This window comes from Arachis stenosperma, chromosome 8, assembly GCF_014773155.1.
Source record: "Arachis stenosperma cultivar V10309 chromosome 8, arast.V10309.gnm1.PFL2, whole genome shotgun sequence".
Classification (NCBI taxonomy): domain Eukaryota; kingdom Viridiplantae; phylum Streptophyta; class Magnoliopsida; order Fabales; family Fabaceae; genus Arachis; species Arachis stenosperma.
In genome coordinates, this window is record NC_080384.1 from 19,175,080 (window position 1) to 19,191,512 (window position 16,433).

General features: G+C 35.5%; 2 protein-coding genes across 2 annotated transcripts; one reads left to right on the top strand and one right to left on the bottom strand.

Annotated features, from left to right (window-relative positions):
- Positions 1-6,198: 6,198 nt before the first annotated feature.
- Positions 6,199-8,244, top strand: LOC130944190 (tubulin alpha-4 chain). Its single transcript, XM_057872379.1, has 4 exons — positions 6,199-6,457; positions 6,559-6,793; positions 6,889-7,259; positions 7,445-8,244. The coding sequence occupies exons 1-4, from the start codon at positions 6,365-6,367 to the stop codon at positions 8,099-8,101; spliced, it is 1,356 nt and encodes a 451-aa protein (XP_057728362.1). The 5' UTR covers positions 6,199-6,364; the 3' UTR covers positions 8,102-8,244.
- A 4,617-nt stretch (positions 8,245-12,861) lies between these two features.
- On the bottom strand, positions 12,862-16,408 carry LOC130943342 (xylulose kinase 2). The gene is made up of 11 exons (XM_057871182.1): positions 16,182-16,408; positions 15,344-16,001; positions 15,167-15,255; positions 14,753-14,817; positions 14,370-14,425; positions 14,077-14,197; positions 13,908-13,982; positions 13,789-13,842; positions 13,591-13,685; positions 13,339-13,513; positions 12,862-13,263 (listed from the first exon to the last, which is right to left on the bottom strand). The coding sequence occupies exons 1-11, from the start codon at positions 16,238-16,240 to the stop codon at positions 13,031-13,033; spliced, it is 1,680 nt and encodes a 559-aa protein (XP_057727165.1). The 5' UTR covers positions 16,241-16,408; the 3' UTR covers positions 12,862-13,030.
- Between the last annotated feature and the right edge of the window lie 25 nt (positions 16,409-16,433).

Sequence of the window (16,433 nt, forward strand, 5' to 3'; positions counted from 1 at the left end):
AAGAGCTCTACGTCGGCCAATATCAAACACCGCGGCGGGAATACTTGCTAAAGATACTCCGACGCTCAAGTTAGTGACAGTCTCAGAAAAGAGAGAGAGAGAATAATTAAGTGAGATAGGTGAACTTAGAGTAAAAAGTAAGAGACTGAGAGTGGTTAAGTGAGTGTGAAAACTGATGATTGAACCTGATCTCAGCTGAGACTATAAGTCCGGATTTATAGAGATTGTTTTACCGTTTTCATATGGATAAGTCCTAGATTATAGGTTGGTTATGATATTCTGTTTTGGTGCTGTAAACCAGTTGAACACGTTTCTTATTCTCAGTTGGGAAATGCTGCTTCGGTTCCTGATCATGGGCCGAGATTTTTGGATGCACGTGCCGCTTTATGCGATTGGGCGCGGTCGAGCTTATCTGCTCCTGTTCCGAGTTTGCTTGATGTAACACCAGCTTGTGCCGAGTATTTCGGGTGGTTGATACGGGTGCCGAGCTCATTGGCTCTCGTGCCGAGCTTTCTGGTGCAACCGAGGATAAGGGTGACGTATCACAAGTGAAATTTAAAATAATTTTATTTCATATATACACAATTATTTAAAATTCAAAAACTCATCTCTTGGAATGATGGTGATGATGACATCGATGATAATAATCATATTAATATTGATGTTAAAGGATAATAAAACTAATTCTAAAATATTAACTAAACAAAGAAAATAAAAAATAAAAAAAATTTAAGAATAGATCTCATCACGGGCTCATTTTTTTTATATTATAAACTTGTATGAGATATTTGATGATATTTTAGTGGCATTGTGTTTTATCTCGCTATGGGTCTATTTCAATTTTTTGAAAAGAACAAAACGTCTTTGTGGGTGAGTAAAATTTTTTTAATTTAAAAAAATTAAAACGGCGTCGATGGATTGTATTAAAATTATTTTTTAAATTTTACTATGTATAAAATGTTAGCGATCGTATCGTATGTTTATTATTTTTTAAATTTACGCAAAAAAAATGTCATTGATGTTTTGTTTGAAGGCATATTTTTAAAATTGTGGATGGAAAAACGGCGATAATGTTTTTCTGTAGCTATAAAAAATTTCCAAGACAATTTACTATAATAAATAATATGGAAACTAATTTTATCAAAATGTACAAAATGAAAAATGAATACCAAAATACATTTTTTCCATAATATATGTAAATCGCGACAGGAGTCCTGCGGTTTACGAATACACGTAATCCGTTATAGGGGTGTCATCACGGTTTACGTGTGGGCGTAAAATGTGCATAAACCGCGAAAGGGGTGTAGCGGTTTATGCGTTAGTATAAATACGTCGAAGGGATTTCGCGGATTACATTTGTGTTGGAGAAAAAAGTTTTCTAGAGAGAGAAAAAGAGAAAAAAGTGGTTGAGTTGGGTTGAGATCAGAGTCGGGACCATGCGGAAGCACGCAGTCTATACAGGCTCAACGGCGTTACGCACGTTTCTGAGAGCATCAACGAAGAGGTTAGTGTGGTTATTTTTAGTTTCGTTATTGTTAGTTAATGTATTTAAATTTAGATTTAAATTATTATTTTAAATCATAAAATGTAGTATTTAAATTATTATTTTAATCGTTTATTTCTTTCATTGAATTTTGTGATTAGAAAATAGGAACTGTATGTTACCAGTTTAAACTTTAAAATTGTAATGTTTGTGATAGATGACTATAAATTATTGTTGGATTTTTTATATGTTTGGTTTCTTCTGTCACATGCTCCAGCCGACTAGGTGTATATATAGTGTCCGGAGGCAGTAGAACATGCCTCTGCATGACAGGATCGTACGCATATATGCACGGGCTTATATTATGATGTTGCTTTCCACTCAGTTGTTCAGTGACAAAAGTGGAAACCGGGTTCATATACGGTAGTTGCCCTTTGTGTTGAAAGGATGGTCTCTGAGCATAGGGTGGGGCTTGTTGGTAGCTACAAGGCGGTTCACCATATCTGTCAGCTTGGTATGCATTATAGAATGGTCTTTGTCCATGATGTCTAGGAAGGTGTTGTTGCCTAAAGAGGTGATCAGATTCTTTTGGCTCCATCCATCTTTGATTGCTTTGACTGTGATGCATAGTCTTGTTATAGCTTCCATTCCTTGCAACAAAATTGGAACCAAACTCAAAGCGAGAGGGGTGAGAATTCATAGTAGATATCAGAAATAAAAAAAAAGGAGAGAAAAAAGAAACAATTAAACAAGTAAAATAAAAATATTTACAATAACCAATAATAAGGCACACTGTTGCAAATCCCCGGCAACGGTGCCATTTTGACGTCGGGATTTTTGCTAATAAAGAATTTTATAAAGTCGCGTTGTAAGTATAGATTCTGAACCAACAGAAATCCCTTCGTACAAACGTTTTGGTTGTTACAAGTAACAAACCCCTAAATAAATTGATAACCGAAGTATTTAAACCTCAGGTCGTCTTCTCAAGGAATTGCAGGGAGGTGTGTTCTTATTATTGGTTATGAGTTTTGTAAATTGGGGGTTTTGAGAATGAGGAATAAGTATGATAAATGACAAATAAAATAAATAAATGACTGTAAAATAAACTCTTGGTAAGGTATGAGAAATTGGAAGTCCTATCCTAGCTATCCTTATCAATGATGATGAAAATTGAATCTTAATTCCACTTAGTTAACCTCTGCTGGTGCGAAGGAAGGTCAAGTGACTAATTAGTTTGATTTTCAAATCCTAGTTAATTCCTAGAAAAAGATTGGGATTATAGAAGTTCAAGCTAATTAGAAAAGATAGCGATTATCGATCACGTTGAGTTTGATAACTCAAGAGTTACTGATTTCTTAACCAAAACCAGGAATGTAGAAAGCTAAATTAAAATCATAAATATCTGGAATACCTCAAATAACATTAATTCAAAGCAGTCAAATCTAACATGGAAAATATTCATAAGCCAATTGGGCAACATAAATCAAATATAAATAAAAGCATTAAAGTATCTCAAAGTAGAAGAGAGGTCAAAATAAAGGAATATTGAACCTGATATGAAGAGTTGAATTAAATCCTTAATTTCTAAAAAAATCCTAATTTCTAAATCCTAAGAGAGAGGAGAGAACCTCTCTCACTAAAACTACATCTAAACTATGAAAAGTAACTAATTGGCTAGCTCCCTCCCCTTTCGAATGCATTCCCCCACTTCATAACCTCTGGTCCGTACTTTCTGGACTTGGATTTGGGCCAAAAAGGGCTTCAGAAATCGCTGGGATCACTTTCTGTAATTTCTGGTGCGTGGCCTCTGTCACGCGTCCGCGTGGGTCACCCGTCCGCGTGGGTCACGCGGTCGCGTCATGTGGAATTTTCCTTGTCACGCGGTCGCTTCAATCATGCGTTCGTGTCATATGCGTTTCGCTTGTGGCACGTGATCGCGTCATTGCCATTTCGCGCTGGCATGCGGCCGCGTCGCCCATGTAATCGCGTCGCTGTCAGTTTCTTCAAAAACTTCGTTTTATGCTTTCCTTCCATTTTCGCATGTTTCCTTTTCATCCTTTAAGTCATTCCTGCCTTAGAAGATCTGAAATTACTCAACACACGAATCACGGCATCGAATGGCAATAAAAGATAATTAAAATTAATACTTTTAAAGCCTAGAAAACATGTTTTTCACATACATTTCATAATAAGGAAGGGAAGGTAAAACCATGCAATTTCACATGCACAAGTGGGTGAAAGATTGAATAAAACACTTAAATTCAGCACAAATTATATCATAAAATATGGGTTTATTAGGCCACCTACTTGCCTTCATCCGACCGCAAGGAGGAGAGAGTCGTCCAGTGTCGCCTAGCGTTGGACCGATTAGGCGATCAAGATGTAAGTTTATTCATTTTGATTCAATTTTTATGTAGTACTTAACTATATATTTGTTAGTTAATGGACTAATTAATGTATTCTGTCAACATTTGTAAATTGTTTGGGAGCCTTATGCTTCGCTTGACGTGATGGCTGTTGTTCATCCAGAAATTCTCACAGAGGAGCACAGTCGGTTATGGCGTACATGTACTGACTTGATATACTTCACCGTCATTGAGTGGCACCAGGTGGATAGGGTGCTGCCACAGCTGGGTGGTGTTCAACACGAGACTGAGCCGACCTCGAACATTGATTGGCTCCATGCCAAGGATGGGAGGGGTGGGGACAGATGGTTCCTGAGCTACTACCAGGTATGGCACCTTAGTTGGCAGAACAGGGTCGATGCTGTCCTGAGTATCCCCCGGCTACCTGATCCTGGGACATCCGTAGACTTTCTACGATGGTGGTACAGAGTGGCCCATAGGTTTCTGTCGCCAGATTCCTTGATTGCCGATCCTAGGGCCGAGGAGATCTCACAGGATGTTGTTCAGAGAGGGTCATCACAGGCTCCTTCTAGGATTTCCATGCCAGACGTGCTAGATAACAGGCGCGTCGAGCAGCGACGACGCGTTGGTACCCGGGCTACAGATCGGGAGTGGCGATGGCTGGATGACATGATTCAGGATGATAGATCCGGTGGCGATGGAGTCGGACATGCCGATCACCATATTCGGCGTGGCCATCCTCAGCGTCGGGATGGTTCATCAGGGGACACATCTGCTGGTCCTGGTGATAGACCCGCTGAGCATGCAGGGGGCGGAGACCCAGGAGATTCCTCTTACACATGTTTCGAGCTCCCAGATATACCATGACATCCATGGCTAGATGTATGATGACCTGGCAGGTCCGACTTTCACGATGGATATGGGCCACGAGGTTGGAAGTTCACAGTTCTATTTCGACTTTGCAGATCTCATCCGAAATGATGACCCTTCGCATTTTCAGCAACAAACCCCACAGGATCAGGTGCTTGAGACCCAGCCCCAGATGGACGTTGCGCAGGGGTACCACCCAGATATGGATGATATGCAGCGGTACCAGCTGCAGATGTCTGATCCTCATGGATTCCAGCCCCAGCTATATGTAGACCTGAATGAGCCTGCTGGCAGTCTGTATGACAGTTGGTTGGGCATGGAAGGGACGTCTGCATCTGCAATGGCGTGGGCATGCCGGTCGATCCTCCAGCACACAGTGCCAGAGGCCCGCCAGAGTGATACAGGCCGCTCGATGTGGTACAGGATCGCATCTCCTGGGTGCATTTGGACATGACTCTGACGACGAAGATGAGGACAAGCAGGAGTCATAGCTTACTATTTTATGTTTTCATTGATGATACCTATGTATGTCGGATTTACCATGTACTTTTGTATTATATGTGTTTGTACTTTGTTTGTTTCCATTGAATTAGGTGTATGTAATGTATGTTTTTTGTTAACCTCACACTTTGTTTTATGTTTATATAAATTGTATACTAACGCATAAACCGCTACACCCCTCTCGTGGTTTATGCACATTTTATGCCCTATCATGGTTTATGCTCATTTCTCGTTGTACATAAATCGCGACACCCTATAGCGGATTACGTGTATTCGTAAACCGCAGGACCCTTGTCGCGATTTACATAGATTATGGAAAAAATGTATTTTAGTATCTATTTTTCATTTTGTACATTCTGATAAAATTGATTTTCATATTATTTATTATAGTAAATTACACATTTTTTGCCATTTTAATATGTTACACCAATTTCGGTCCAATATTAAAAATAAAAAAATCTCTCTGTACGATAAAATTCTGTAAAAAATTAGTGATTGACTGATTGTTATTATTGATAATTGATTATAAATTTAATTTTAATAGTTTTGATATATTATTATAGTATAATTTAATCTTAAAATTACATTAATTAAATAAATAATTTATATAAATTTATTTAAATAATTTACAAAATCACATTTTATTATAAAAAGTTCTTCAAATGTTGTCCTTATCCTTTTTTTTTTGGGTGACTTGTCCTTATCCTTTATTTTCTATTATTTCCATCTTGTTTAAATCCGGGAATTATGGGGCAACAAGTAACAACGGAATCAAAATCAAAATTCAAATTGGCTAAACTCAACGGTTAGTTAGTAGCATCCAGCCTGGAACACTGGGCCATAACCGCAACCATCCAAATAATACAAAAGCTCTTCCCGTTTTTAACCATAGTCAACGTAACCCTAGTTAATTTTTAACCGCACATTTCAAATTTAGGCACCAAGCCTTTTTCTCTCTTTTCCACCCCTTGACGCTGGCGCTTATTTAAACAACAAACTAAAACATTTAGCAACTCACCATTTCAATCTGTGACAAAGGCGTCTTAATAAACGCCGCTCCAGAAACTTCTCTTTTTTTTTTTTTTCCTCTCTTTTCAATTTTCCATCTTAGGGTTTATTTTCCCTTTCCAATTTTCCCGAGAAAATGAGAGAGTGCATTTCGATCCACATTGGTCAGGCCGGTATCCAGGTCGGAAACGCCTGCTGGGAGCTTTACTGCCTCGAACATGGCATTCAGGTACCTGAAATTAGGGATTTATTATTCTTATTTTCCTTCGAATTGGTTGGTTTTTTCAGATCTAGGGTTGTTGAAATCTGTGTTTTCCTCTTTTGGTTCAGCCCGATGGACAGATGCCGAGTGACAAAACCGTTGGTGGAGGAGACGATGCCTTCAACACCTTCTTCAGTGAGACTGGCGCCGGAAAGCACGTGCCACGCGCCGTCTTCGTCGATCTTGAGCCCACCGTGATCGACGAGGTGAGGACCGGAGCCTACCGCCAACTCTTCCACCCCGAGCAACTCATCAGCGGCAAAGAAGACGCTGCCAACAATTTTGCTCGTGGCCATTATACCAGTAATTTCTTCATTTCAATCCCTAATATAATATCCACTTCCGATTTTGATTATCATTTCCTATTTTGATTGAAACGGTGCGTTTGGTGGTTACAGTTGGGAAGGAGATCGTTGATCTCTGCCTTGATAGGATCAGGAAGCTTGCTGATAACTGCACCGGGCTCCAAGGGTTCTTGGTGTTCAATGCAGTTGGTGGTGGAACCGGTTCCGGTCTCGGTTCCCTTCTCTTGGAGCGTCTTTCTGTTGATTATGGAAAGAAATCTAAGCTTGGGTTCACTGTTTACCCATCTCCCCAGGTTTCTACCTCTGTTGTTGAGCCCTATAACAGTGTCCTTTCCACTCACTCCCTCCTTGAACACACTGATGTCGCCGTGCTTCTCGACAATGAAGCCATCTATGATATCTGCAGGCGCTCCCTTGACATTGAACGCCCCACCTACACCAACCTCAATCGCCTCGTCTCTCAGGTAAAATTTGTTTCAATTCCAATCGCTCAAAGCTTGTTAAGAATTACAATTTAATAATTTGAGTTGATTCCTCTGGATTGTTGGTTATTCAACTTTGTTTGAAAAAAAAGTTGGGATATGAAGATGCATAAAACTTTTAAGGCTAAGTAGGTGCCTTGACAATTTTAATGTATTGATTTTTGCAGGTGATTTCATCCCTCACTGCCTCTTTGAGGTTTGATGGTGCACTGAACGTTGATGTGACTGAGTTCCAAACTAACTTGGTTCCATACCCAAGGATCCATTTCATGCTTTCATCCTATGCACCTGTTATTTCTGCTGAGAAGGCCTATCATGAGCAGCTCTCGGTTGCTGAGATCACCAACAGCGCATTCGAGCCGTCCTCCATGATGGCGAAGTGCGACCCTCGCCATGGCAAGTACATGGCCTGCTGCCTGATGTACCGTGGTGACGTGGTGCCCAAGGATGTGAATGCTGCTGTGGCCACCATCAAGACCAAGCGCACAATCCAATTTGTGGACTGGTGCCCAACTGGTTTCAAGTGCGGTATCAACTACCAGCCACCGACAGTTGTTCCCGGCGGTGACCTTGCCAAGGTGCAGAGGGCTGTGTGCATGATCTCCAACTCCACCAGTGTTGCTGAGGTGTTCTCAAGGATTGACCACAAGTTTGATCTCATGTATGCTAAGCGTGCTTTCGTCCACTGGTATGTGGGTGAGGGCATGGAAGAGGGTGAGTTCTCTGAGGCTCGTGAGGACCTTGCTGCTCTTGAGAAGGATTACGAGGAGGTTGGTGCGGAGTCTGGTGAGGGTGAGGAAGGTGAAGGAGAGGAAGACTATTAGACAGCCAGCCTTGATGATGTGTTTCTTGTTATGTGCCTTTCTGTTTTCTATTGGACATTTTAGTTTTTTGATGCTTTGCTGTGAAAACATATTTGTGCTTCTACCTTAATAGCACAATGTTTTAATCCACTTTTGGTTTTATATTTGCAGTTTTGCACTATTATAATTTTTACTAATCCACCACGCGTTTCCTGTTTTAACGTTGCCTTTAATGATTCAAAACCAGATAGATGAATTTAGCGAATAACATAAAATGCTAAGTTTCTCCTGTCCGATAATTACTGATATATTTACTTATACACGGCACTGCTGTAGATTAGGTGCCAGTGACAGCGACATAACTTGGGTATGATACCGCTTAAGGTAGAGATTAGCAGCAAGCAGCCAGTAACGGTCGAGATGTAGAGTTTTTGGCTTTTTTAGTTGTTTTGTGTATTAATGCATAGTTTAAAATTTATTCATTCACATTTTGGATAAACAATTAAAAATATATTCGAATTATTTTAAAAATAATTTTAAAGGTTTAATTATTGGTCAATGAACAATAGCTCAAACGGCATAGACTTCCCATACTCAATTACAGGTTCGAATCTCCTATAAAAATCACAAAAAAAAAAGGTTTAATTATTCAATTTTTACCATTTTTTTCAAATTGAATTCTTATATTATTTTTAATTTTAGTTAAGTTATTTTTAGCGTAAAAAATATTTTTTCACAAATATTTTTCATAACTAAAAATCTAATTAGATTTTAAATAGATATCAATAATGTTTTTAATGGTGTGAGATTTCATCAAATGGTGTGAGATTATTCATTTTTTTTATTGGTTACATGTCGGCTAAAATTTAATAAAGTTGTTAAACTTTTATATTTTTTCTTAAAAAAAAATTCTATTAATTTTAAGATATTTAACATAAAATAGACATAATTACAAAACTAAAAATAATATAAGAGAATTCAATTAAAAAAAATATAAAAACTTAATTAAAAATTTAGTGAAATTATAAGATAAATTAAATCATAATTTAAAAACATGTCTCAAAGTGCTAAGATGTGATCAAAGCTCCATTAATAGAAAAATACATTAATAGAAAAACATGGCTCAGGATTAAGTGGTCACAAAATTTTTGGACCACTTAATGGTCCTATTAAAAAACATGTTTTTAGAGTTTTTTTAATAATTGCTACATAGTTCTTGAACTAATTTTAATTACAAATTAACCTTATATATTTTATTTAATTATAAAAATTATTTTTTATTTTATAAATTATTATTTTATCAATTATCTATTATATTTATTAATAATCAAATACAAAAACAACAACCAATTATATTTTCTATTGATCCTAATAAAGCTTTTGGCCATTTCAATCGATTAAAATATTAAATTTGATCTCGTGACGTTCGTCCATGGCTTCCAAATCGTGTTTCCTTGAAATTCAATCGATTGGTTTATCAAAACAATCGATTGAAAGTTGTAAATAGGGGTGGCAATGGGTAGGGTAGGGTAGGGTTTGAACCCAACCCTAACCCTACCCGCGGGTTGAGTTTTTGACTAACACTCAACCCTACCCGCGGGTTGAGAAATACCCAACCCTAACCCTAACTGCGCTCAACCCGCGGGTATCCGACCCTACCTGCGGGTTGACAAAAAAATATTATAATGACACAAATATCTCATAAATAATACAAGTATCCTTGGTTCAGTGGTTAGGAACATTTTGCACATGCTTAAAGTCCTTGGTTCAACTCCTATATGTGACATTTTTAAACATATATAACACATATTATGGGGTGCGGATATGGCGGGTCGGGTTGGGTACCCGTGGATAGGGTCCATGCTGCCAGGCCTAGTTGTAAGGTAGAATGATTTTCACTTAAACCAATCGATTGTTTATACTTTTCAATCGAATGAATGTCCAAAAACAATCGATTGTTTTTGTTACTCAATCGATTGAATTCACGAAAACAACATGAATTTACCAAATACAATCAATTGGAAAGTGATGACATTGAAGTTTTAGCCAAATTCAATCGATTGGTAATGTAATCCAAGCGATTGGAAGGTGATGAAGTTGAATTTTTTGCCAACTTCAATTGATTGGTAATGCTACCCAATCGATTGAAATGTGTCCTGCACCTATTTCAATCTTGTTATCTTTTTAAAAATTATCTTATTATTCATCTATCTTATCTTTAAAATTCTATCTTTAATTTTTGCTGTTTTATTTTGATGTAGATAAACCAATCTTATCTTTTCCTTAATATTAACATAATTGGTGAATAATCCATCACTAATTATTCAATCCCACCATTGAAATCGTGTATCATTTTCTTTGATTATAAAAAATTTAATTATTTTTCTTTGGAACATCCATCTACTCAATATCCAATTTTTTTTTTAATTTTTTATCCGTCTATTTAATATCCACTATTTCTTCCTTGTTAATTACCGTTGCAGTAATCAGCAAAAGTCCAATCAAGTTTTTCATTGTAGTGTTCAAAAAATAAACCATCGTTTTGATTACAAAAATAGAATCTCTAATTTTGCAATTATTTGTTTCGATACTTTATTCGTGAAATTGATTGTGTAAGGAAAAAATATTTTTTTTATCTTTTATTAATTCACAAAAATTGAGAAATACTAAAAGTAAATAGATGTTATTATTTTTTATTATTAATTAATTAGCTTGTAATCAGGGATGGATCTAGAGGGGGCAAGTAGTGGCCTAGACACCCCAAAATTTTAAGAAACTATACTTATTTATAACAATTTATATTAGGAATACAGAGGGTTTGTTGTCGAATATTTTTTTCCTATTTTACCCCTATGTTTATAATCTAAAACAACATACTCAATCACGTACTCACTTTCTGTAAATTTTGCATTAACGCATGACAGAATGATGTAACTGCTCGTTAAGATATTCTTAGGATATAAGTTATTATTACAAATATTTTTATTAAGATATGTTTTGAAGGAATAAAAGTAGAATTGTTCAATAATGATTAATTTTTTAAAAAAAATAAATTTATACTAATAAATTTTCTCTTCAAATTATTAACGTACTTTTCTAATATACTCTAAGTACCTACACAATATATAATATCAATTAGCGTTCAAATTTAAGTTCCAATATTGTTATTAACGAGAGAGGTTTATTAATTTTTAAAAAAATTTACACACAATAAGTTTTGTATCAATATATCATGATTTATTTTAAAAATAATATTTATTCATCTAAGTTATAGAGTGTCTTGAAAAATTATATTTAAATAATTTTTTTATTTTTTAACTATTTTATATTTTTAAATTGAAAACTTTGTATTTTTTTATTTAAGTTTTATTTTTATATTTTATTTTAATTGTCTTATTCAAAACTATTAATATGAATTTTTATTTTGTAGGATAAATAAAAAGATGAGATTTTTTTAATAAATTAAATTATTGAAAAACTTACTTATTATAAAAGAAGTTAAATATATTTCTTGATTATAAGAATACATATAATTCACTTTTGAATATAATCAAAATAAATATAAATTTATTCAATTTTTTAAAATTTACATTAATTATTAAAATTATAACATAATGAATGTACTCCTATACAAATTTATTCTTATTTTTGTACTTTATTTTAATTTTGTTAAACAAAAAAGTTTAAATATTATTTACTTTTAATTGGGTAGCATTACCAATCAATTAAAGTTGGCAAAAAATTCAACTTCATCACCCGATTGGATTACGTTACCAATTCGATTGAATTTGACTAAAACTTCAATGTCATCACTTTCCAATCGATTGTATTTGGCAAATTCATGTTGTTTTCGTGAATTAAATCGATTGAGTAACAAAAACAATCGATTGTTTTTTGGCATTCATTCGATTGAAAAGTATAAACAATCGATTGGTTTAAGTGAAAACCATTCTACCTTACAACTTTCAATTGATTGTTTTGTGATACACTGTAATTCAATCGATTGAGTTACAATTCAATCGATTGAGTTGATAAACCAATCGATTGAATTTCAAAGAAACACGATTTGGAAGCCATAGACGAACGTCACGAGATCAAATTTAATATTTTAATCGATTGGAATGACCAAAAGCTTTAGTAGGATCAATAGAGGATATAATTGGTTGTTGTTTTTGTATTTGATTATTAATAAATATAATAGATAATTGATAAAATAATAATTTATAAAATAAAAAATAGTTTTTATAATTAAATAAAATATATGGGATTAATTTGTAATTAAAATTAGTTCAAGGACTATGTAACAATTGTTAAAAAAACTCTAAAAACATGTTTTCTAATGAGACCATTAAGTGGTCCAAAGATTCTGGAACCACCGAATCCTGAGCCGAAAAACATGAGGTGACTCACTTGTAGCTCCCTTGCCAATGTCAAAGTTTCACTTTTCTTCACTTGTGTCATAGAAAGTTTTATTTGCCTAGTCAAATTTTATTAAGTTTTTAAATTATTTGAAAATATTTGTATCGATAACAAAATTTAAAAATATTTTTGTAAAAAAAAAATAATTTAGATATATTTTTAATAATTTATCCTTCAAATTTTTATAAAAAATATTTGGATAACTGTTTAAAAATTATAAAAAAAATCAAAGCAAATTTCAATTTATAAATTTTTTAACCTTATTATTCTTATGCTGAATTATGTTGAATATATTTCGGTGTAAACGACGTTTTCTGCACTCATTCGTTCACATGAAAATGAATGCAAAACGACCAATCATGACTATGAAAATGTATTATTGTCTATATACGACATGGTTCCAGGTTGGGAATCAAGATTTTATAAACACACTATCATTTTCAACCGCTAACTTATGGTTTGTCAAGATCATCCCAAACACAAACAGAAACAAAAATTCAGAGAAACATGGCTGCCAAGTCATATATAATTTCAGTAGCGTCCAAGCTTTTCGATGAGACGATTCTCTATCTCAATTCTCTTCTTCATGATAGCAGAATACTTGGAACTCAGATTCTGATCACCAGCATTCACTGAAAGCTTGCAGCTCAGAGATGTTTTCTCCAATTTGCTCATGTACATATCAGAAATCGGTAAAAAGCCGCCTTTCTCGTTGCATAGCCAGCCGTGCGCCGCTCTCACTGCAGCCCCAAGAGAAGCTGAATCTGTTGCCAAGTTGAAACCATTAGCTTCTACCAGAATGAAGGCTTATACTTCAAACATCAATAATCAATACTTACCAGGTCTTTGAACTGTATAAACATCACACCCAAAAATTGAAGCTACTGAATTAAGAATGCTATGGTTCGCTGATGCTCCACCAGTGGCTATAATCCGCTTTGGTGGAGAGGGCATGCCGAATCTTTCAGCATGAGCTCGCATCGACAGAAGTTGACCCTCGATTAATGCTCGCACCTTGAGTTTAGCAATTATTGCTTAGTACTTAATAACTATTACATAGTTTTTCAATTGGTTTTGAGGTATATGCTAACCTCAGATGGAGCGTCAAACTCTTCGACTTCCTTCTCCTTTAGTCCATCAAGAGAATTTTCTGAGAAATTTTCTAAAATGAACCGGTGGAAACCAACTGGAACCATGGAAAAGAAAATGTCAATATTTTATTGTCGATGACAAAGTCAGATTGCTATTCAGTTAAAGCAACTTGGTCTGTAGGAATATTAGACAAGTACCTGGAAGAGGGGGTAAAATTTCATGCTCCTTGTAGTAGAAACCAATCTTGCCGCCTATCGAGACATATTGTAATGAGAAAAGAGAATGTCTTACTAAGAAAGAGTTATGTGATACTAACCATTTAGAGGTGGTGTTTGCTCTAGAAATTTGTTGAAAGTGTCCCAAGATTGCTCTGCACATCGGTTGCGCACATCTAAAATTGTACCATAGGGAGCGGAGTGAGAAACTACAAAAACTGTGTGTCTCTTGGAAATATATGCAATGGCAAACAACAATGACCGTAGTACCTTCTCGGGTAAGGGACCCATTTTTGTATACCAACATTACCATGTAACCATTTGCATCTACTGGATTAGGGAACACATGTCCTTCTAAACCTGGATTAGGATCTTTGGTGATCATAAATACCTGACAGATATGATAGAATGTGTTAGTATAAAATTATAAGGTGTTAATATATAAAGGGGTTTAATTCTCTAATGAGAAATTAAGACAGATTAACAGCGATACGGCAACTTAGAATGATACCCACAAAATTCAAAAAGAAAGAGGTATCCTAAGATGATGAATTGTAACCTACAGTGTCACTGGTGCCGAGACTGATTGCAAGATCTCCCGGAATATTAAGCGTCAAACCTGCAGATCAAAATGGTTAGTATCTTACAATATAAGAAAACTTTTTTGTATGATAATGCCAGTTATAAAGCACCACAAGATTAAGTGTTGGGATTTTCATATGCAGGGATGATTTTCATCATTCAAACCTAGATATAATAAGAAAACTTGCCATGGTTTACCAAACACATCATAACTTTTAAATAAGTTGTAATGTCATATTAATTGAATCCTTCTCAAAAGTTATCAGTAATAGAATTACAAATGGCATGCCAAGTATAATATTTAAGTGAACGAATACCGAAATCAGAAATACATAGCAGAATATACTAAAAGAAATTATAGCACCTGCCACACTATTAGGATTATCTCCAGACCACTGAACAACCAAGCACTCCTTGTTAAACTTGTACCTATTGGGAAACAAAGAAGCTTAAGTCATTAATTTAAGCATTTTGGTTCAGCAAAAACAACGAATAACCATTTCAATGGACAAGTTGATGTGAAGAAATTATCTTTTATAATACAAGCATACAAACTTCTGTTTGAAGTTTTTGCAGACACCTAACATTGTTACAATTATCAACTCCAGTCAAAAGATATCTCGGTTCGATTTATTGAGACTTGTTTATCTAGTTAGTGAACTATTAAATTAATTGGAAATTGACCAGGTGCCATAAGGAAGGAAACAAACTAACTGCTATTTGTCAAAGTTTCATTGCATTCCAAAAGAGAAATAAATCAGAGAAGTGTGCAACATACCTATCTACAAAATAGGGAGCAATATTTCCAGCAACGGCATAAGCAGGTGCTAACTTTCCAAGTTTAGACTCCAAATCAGGTGCAGTTGCCTGCAAAATAAACATTAGAATTCAAATAAGTATATTGATTGAACACATAAACATCAATAACCAAATTCAAGTAATAGCATTCACAAACCTCAAGTGCTACTTTAGACCATGTCTTCTCCTTTATATCCATCAAATTCATGCCGCCCCCATCGGCATGATCAATGGAAGCGTATTCCCCAAGCAAAAGAGAAGCCATGAAGGAGCTAACAAGTGAGATCCTCTCAGTGTTGTTATAAACATCCGGCTGAGTTTCAAATATCTTCTTAATCTGAGGACCAGTAAACCTCTCATATGCTCGCGAACCGGTCACTCGAGCCAACTCAAGAGCTCCCCCGAAAGCCTTCTCTAACTCCCTACACTGAGCAGTGGTGCTAGAGTCCATCCATATCGGAGATTCCTTCACCGAGAAGGCATCTCCGAGCTGAGCCAGCAATGGCTTAGCAGGATCCAATGATTGCAAAACCTGAGAGCTACCATTCTTCCAATAGACACTACCATGCTGCTGTCCACTGCCAGAGACAGCAGCAATCTTGCCGAAATCAACATTAGATTTCGACGAAAGCTTCTGAAACATAAGGTCAAGAGCTTCCACCCACATCAATGTGGGAGAAACAATTCTACCATTAACAGAGGTGTCTCTATAAACCCCATCTTTGGTTTTGTAATGGGGCAATTCAGAATCAAAGTGAACAAGTTCATTGGCAACAATATTGAGGTTTGAGTCCAAAATTGTAGCCTTTAAGGACCTTCATACCAATAAAAATTGAAACTTTAATTTCATGCAATTCAGATTTAAGTTACAGTATTACACCAATTATTCCAAGAACAAACATATGATATGATCAATCAAATTTCAATTGAAAAATAGCACATTGTGGGGAAAAAGATTAAAATTTTGGCGATGCAGATGGAGAAGATGAACTCACTGGGTGGAGCTGTCGAATCCGAGAAAATACGAATCCTGGGGAAGATCGAAATCAGCCATTGGAGCAAAATCAAAAGCTATACTTTTTCAGTGGATTTTCTGGAAACAAAGAGGAGGTAGAAATTGGATACAAACTTGCAAAATCAAATCATTTATAAACAGAAATTTTGGATGAGAAATTGAGAACAACTTGGGACAGAGTGTTTTCGGGTATTCCGTTAATTATTGTTTTGGTTATCCGGTGAGGTTTTTC

Bases quoted from the DNA above. Each gene is read 5' to 3' on its own strand.
- LOC130944190 (XM_057872379.1), top strand. From the start codon at position 6,365: ATGAGAGAGTGCATTTCGATCCACATTGGTCAGGCCGGTATCCAGGTC. The intron at 6,458-6,558 runs GTACCTGAAATT...CTTTTGGTTCAG, and splicing joins GCCTCGAACATGGCATTCAG to CCCGATGGACAGATGCCGAG. The intron at 6,794-6,888 runs GTAATTTCTTCA...TGGTGGTTACAG, and splicing joins TGCTCGTGGCCATTATACCA to TTGGGAAGGAGATCGTTGAT.
- LOC130943342 (XM_057871182.1), bottom strand. From the start codon at position 16,240: ATGGCTGATTTCGATCTTCCCCAGGATTCGTATTTTCTCGGATTCGAC. The intron at 16,002-16,181 runs GTGAGTTCATCT...ATTGGTATGAAG, and splicing joins GGATTCGACAGCTCCACCCA to GTCCTTAAAGGCTACAATTT. The intron at 13,514-13,590 runs GTTAGCATATAC...GCTAAACTCAAG, and splicing joins AGTTTGACGCTCCATCTGAG to GTGCGAGCATTAATCGAGGG.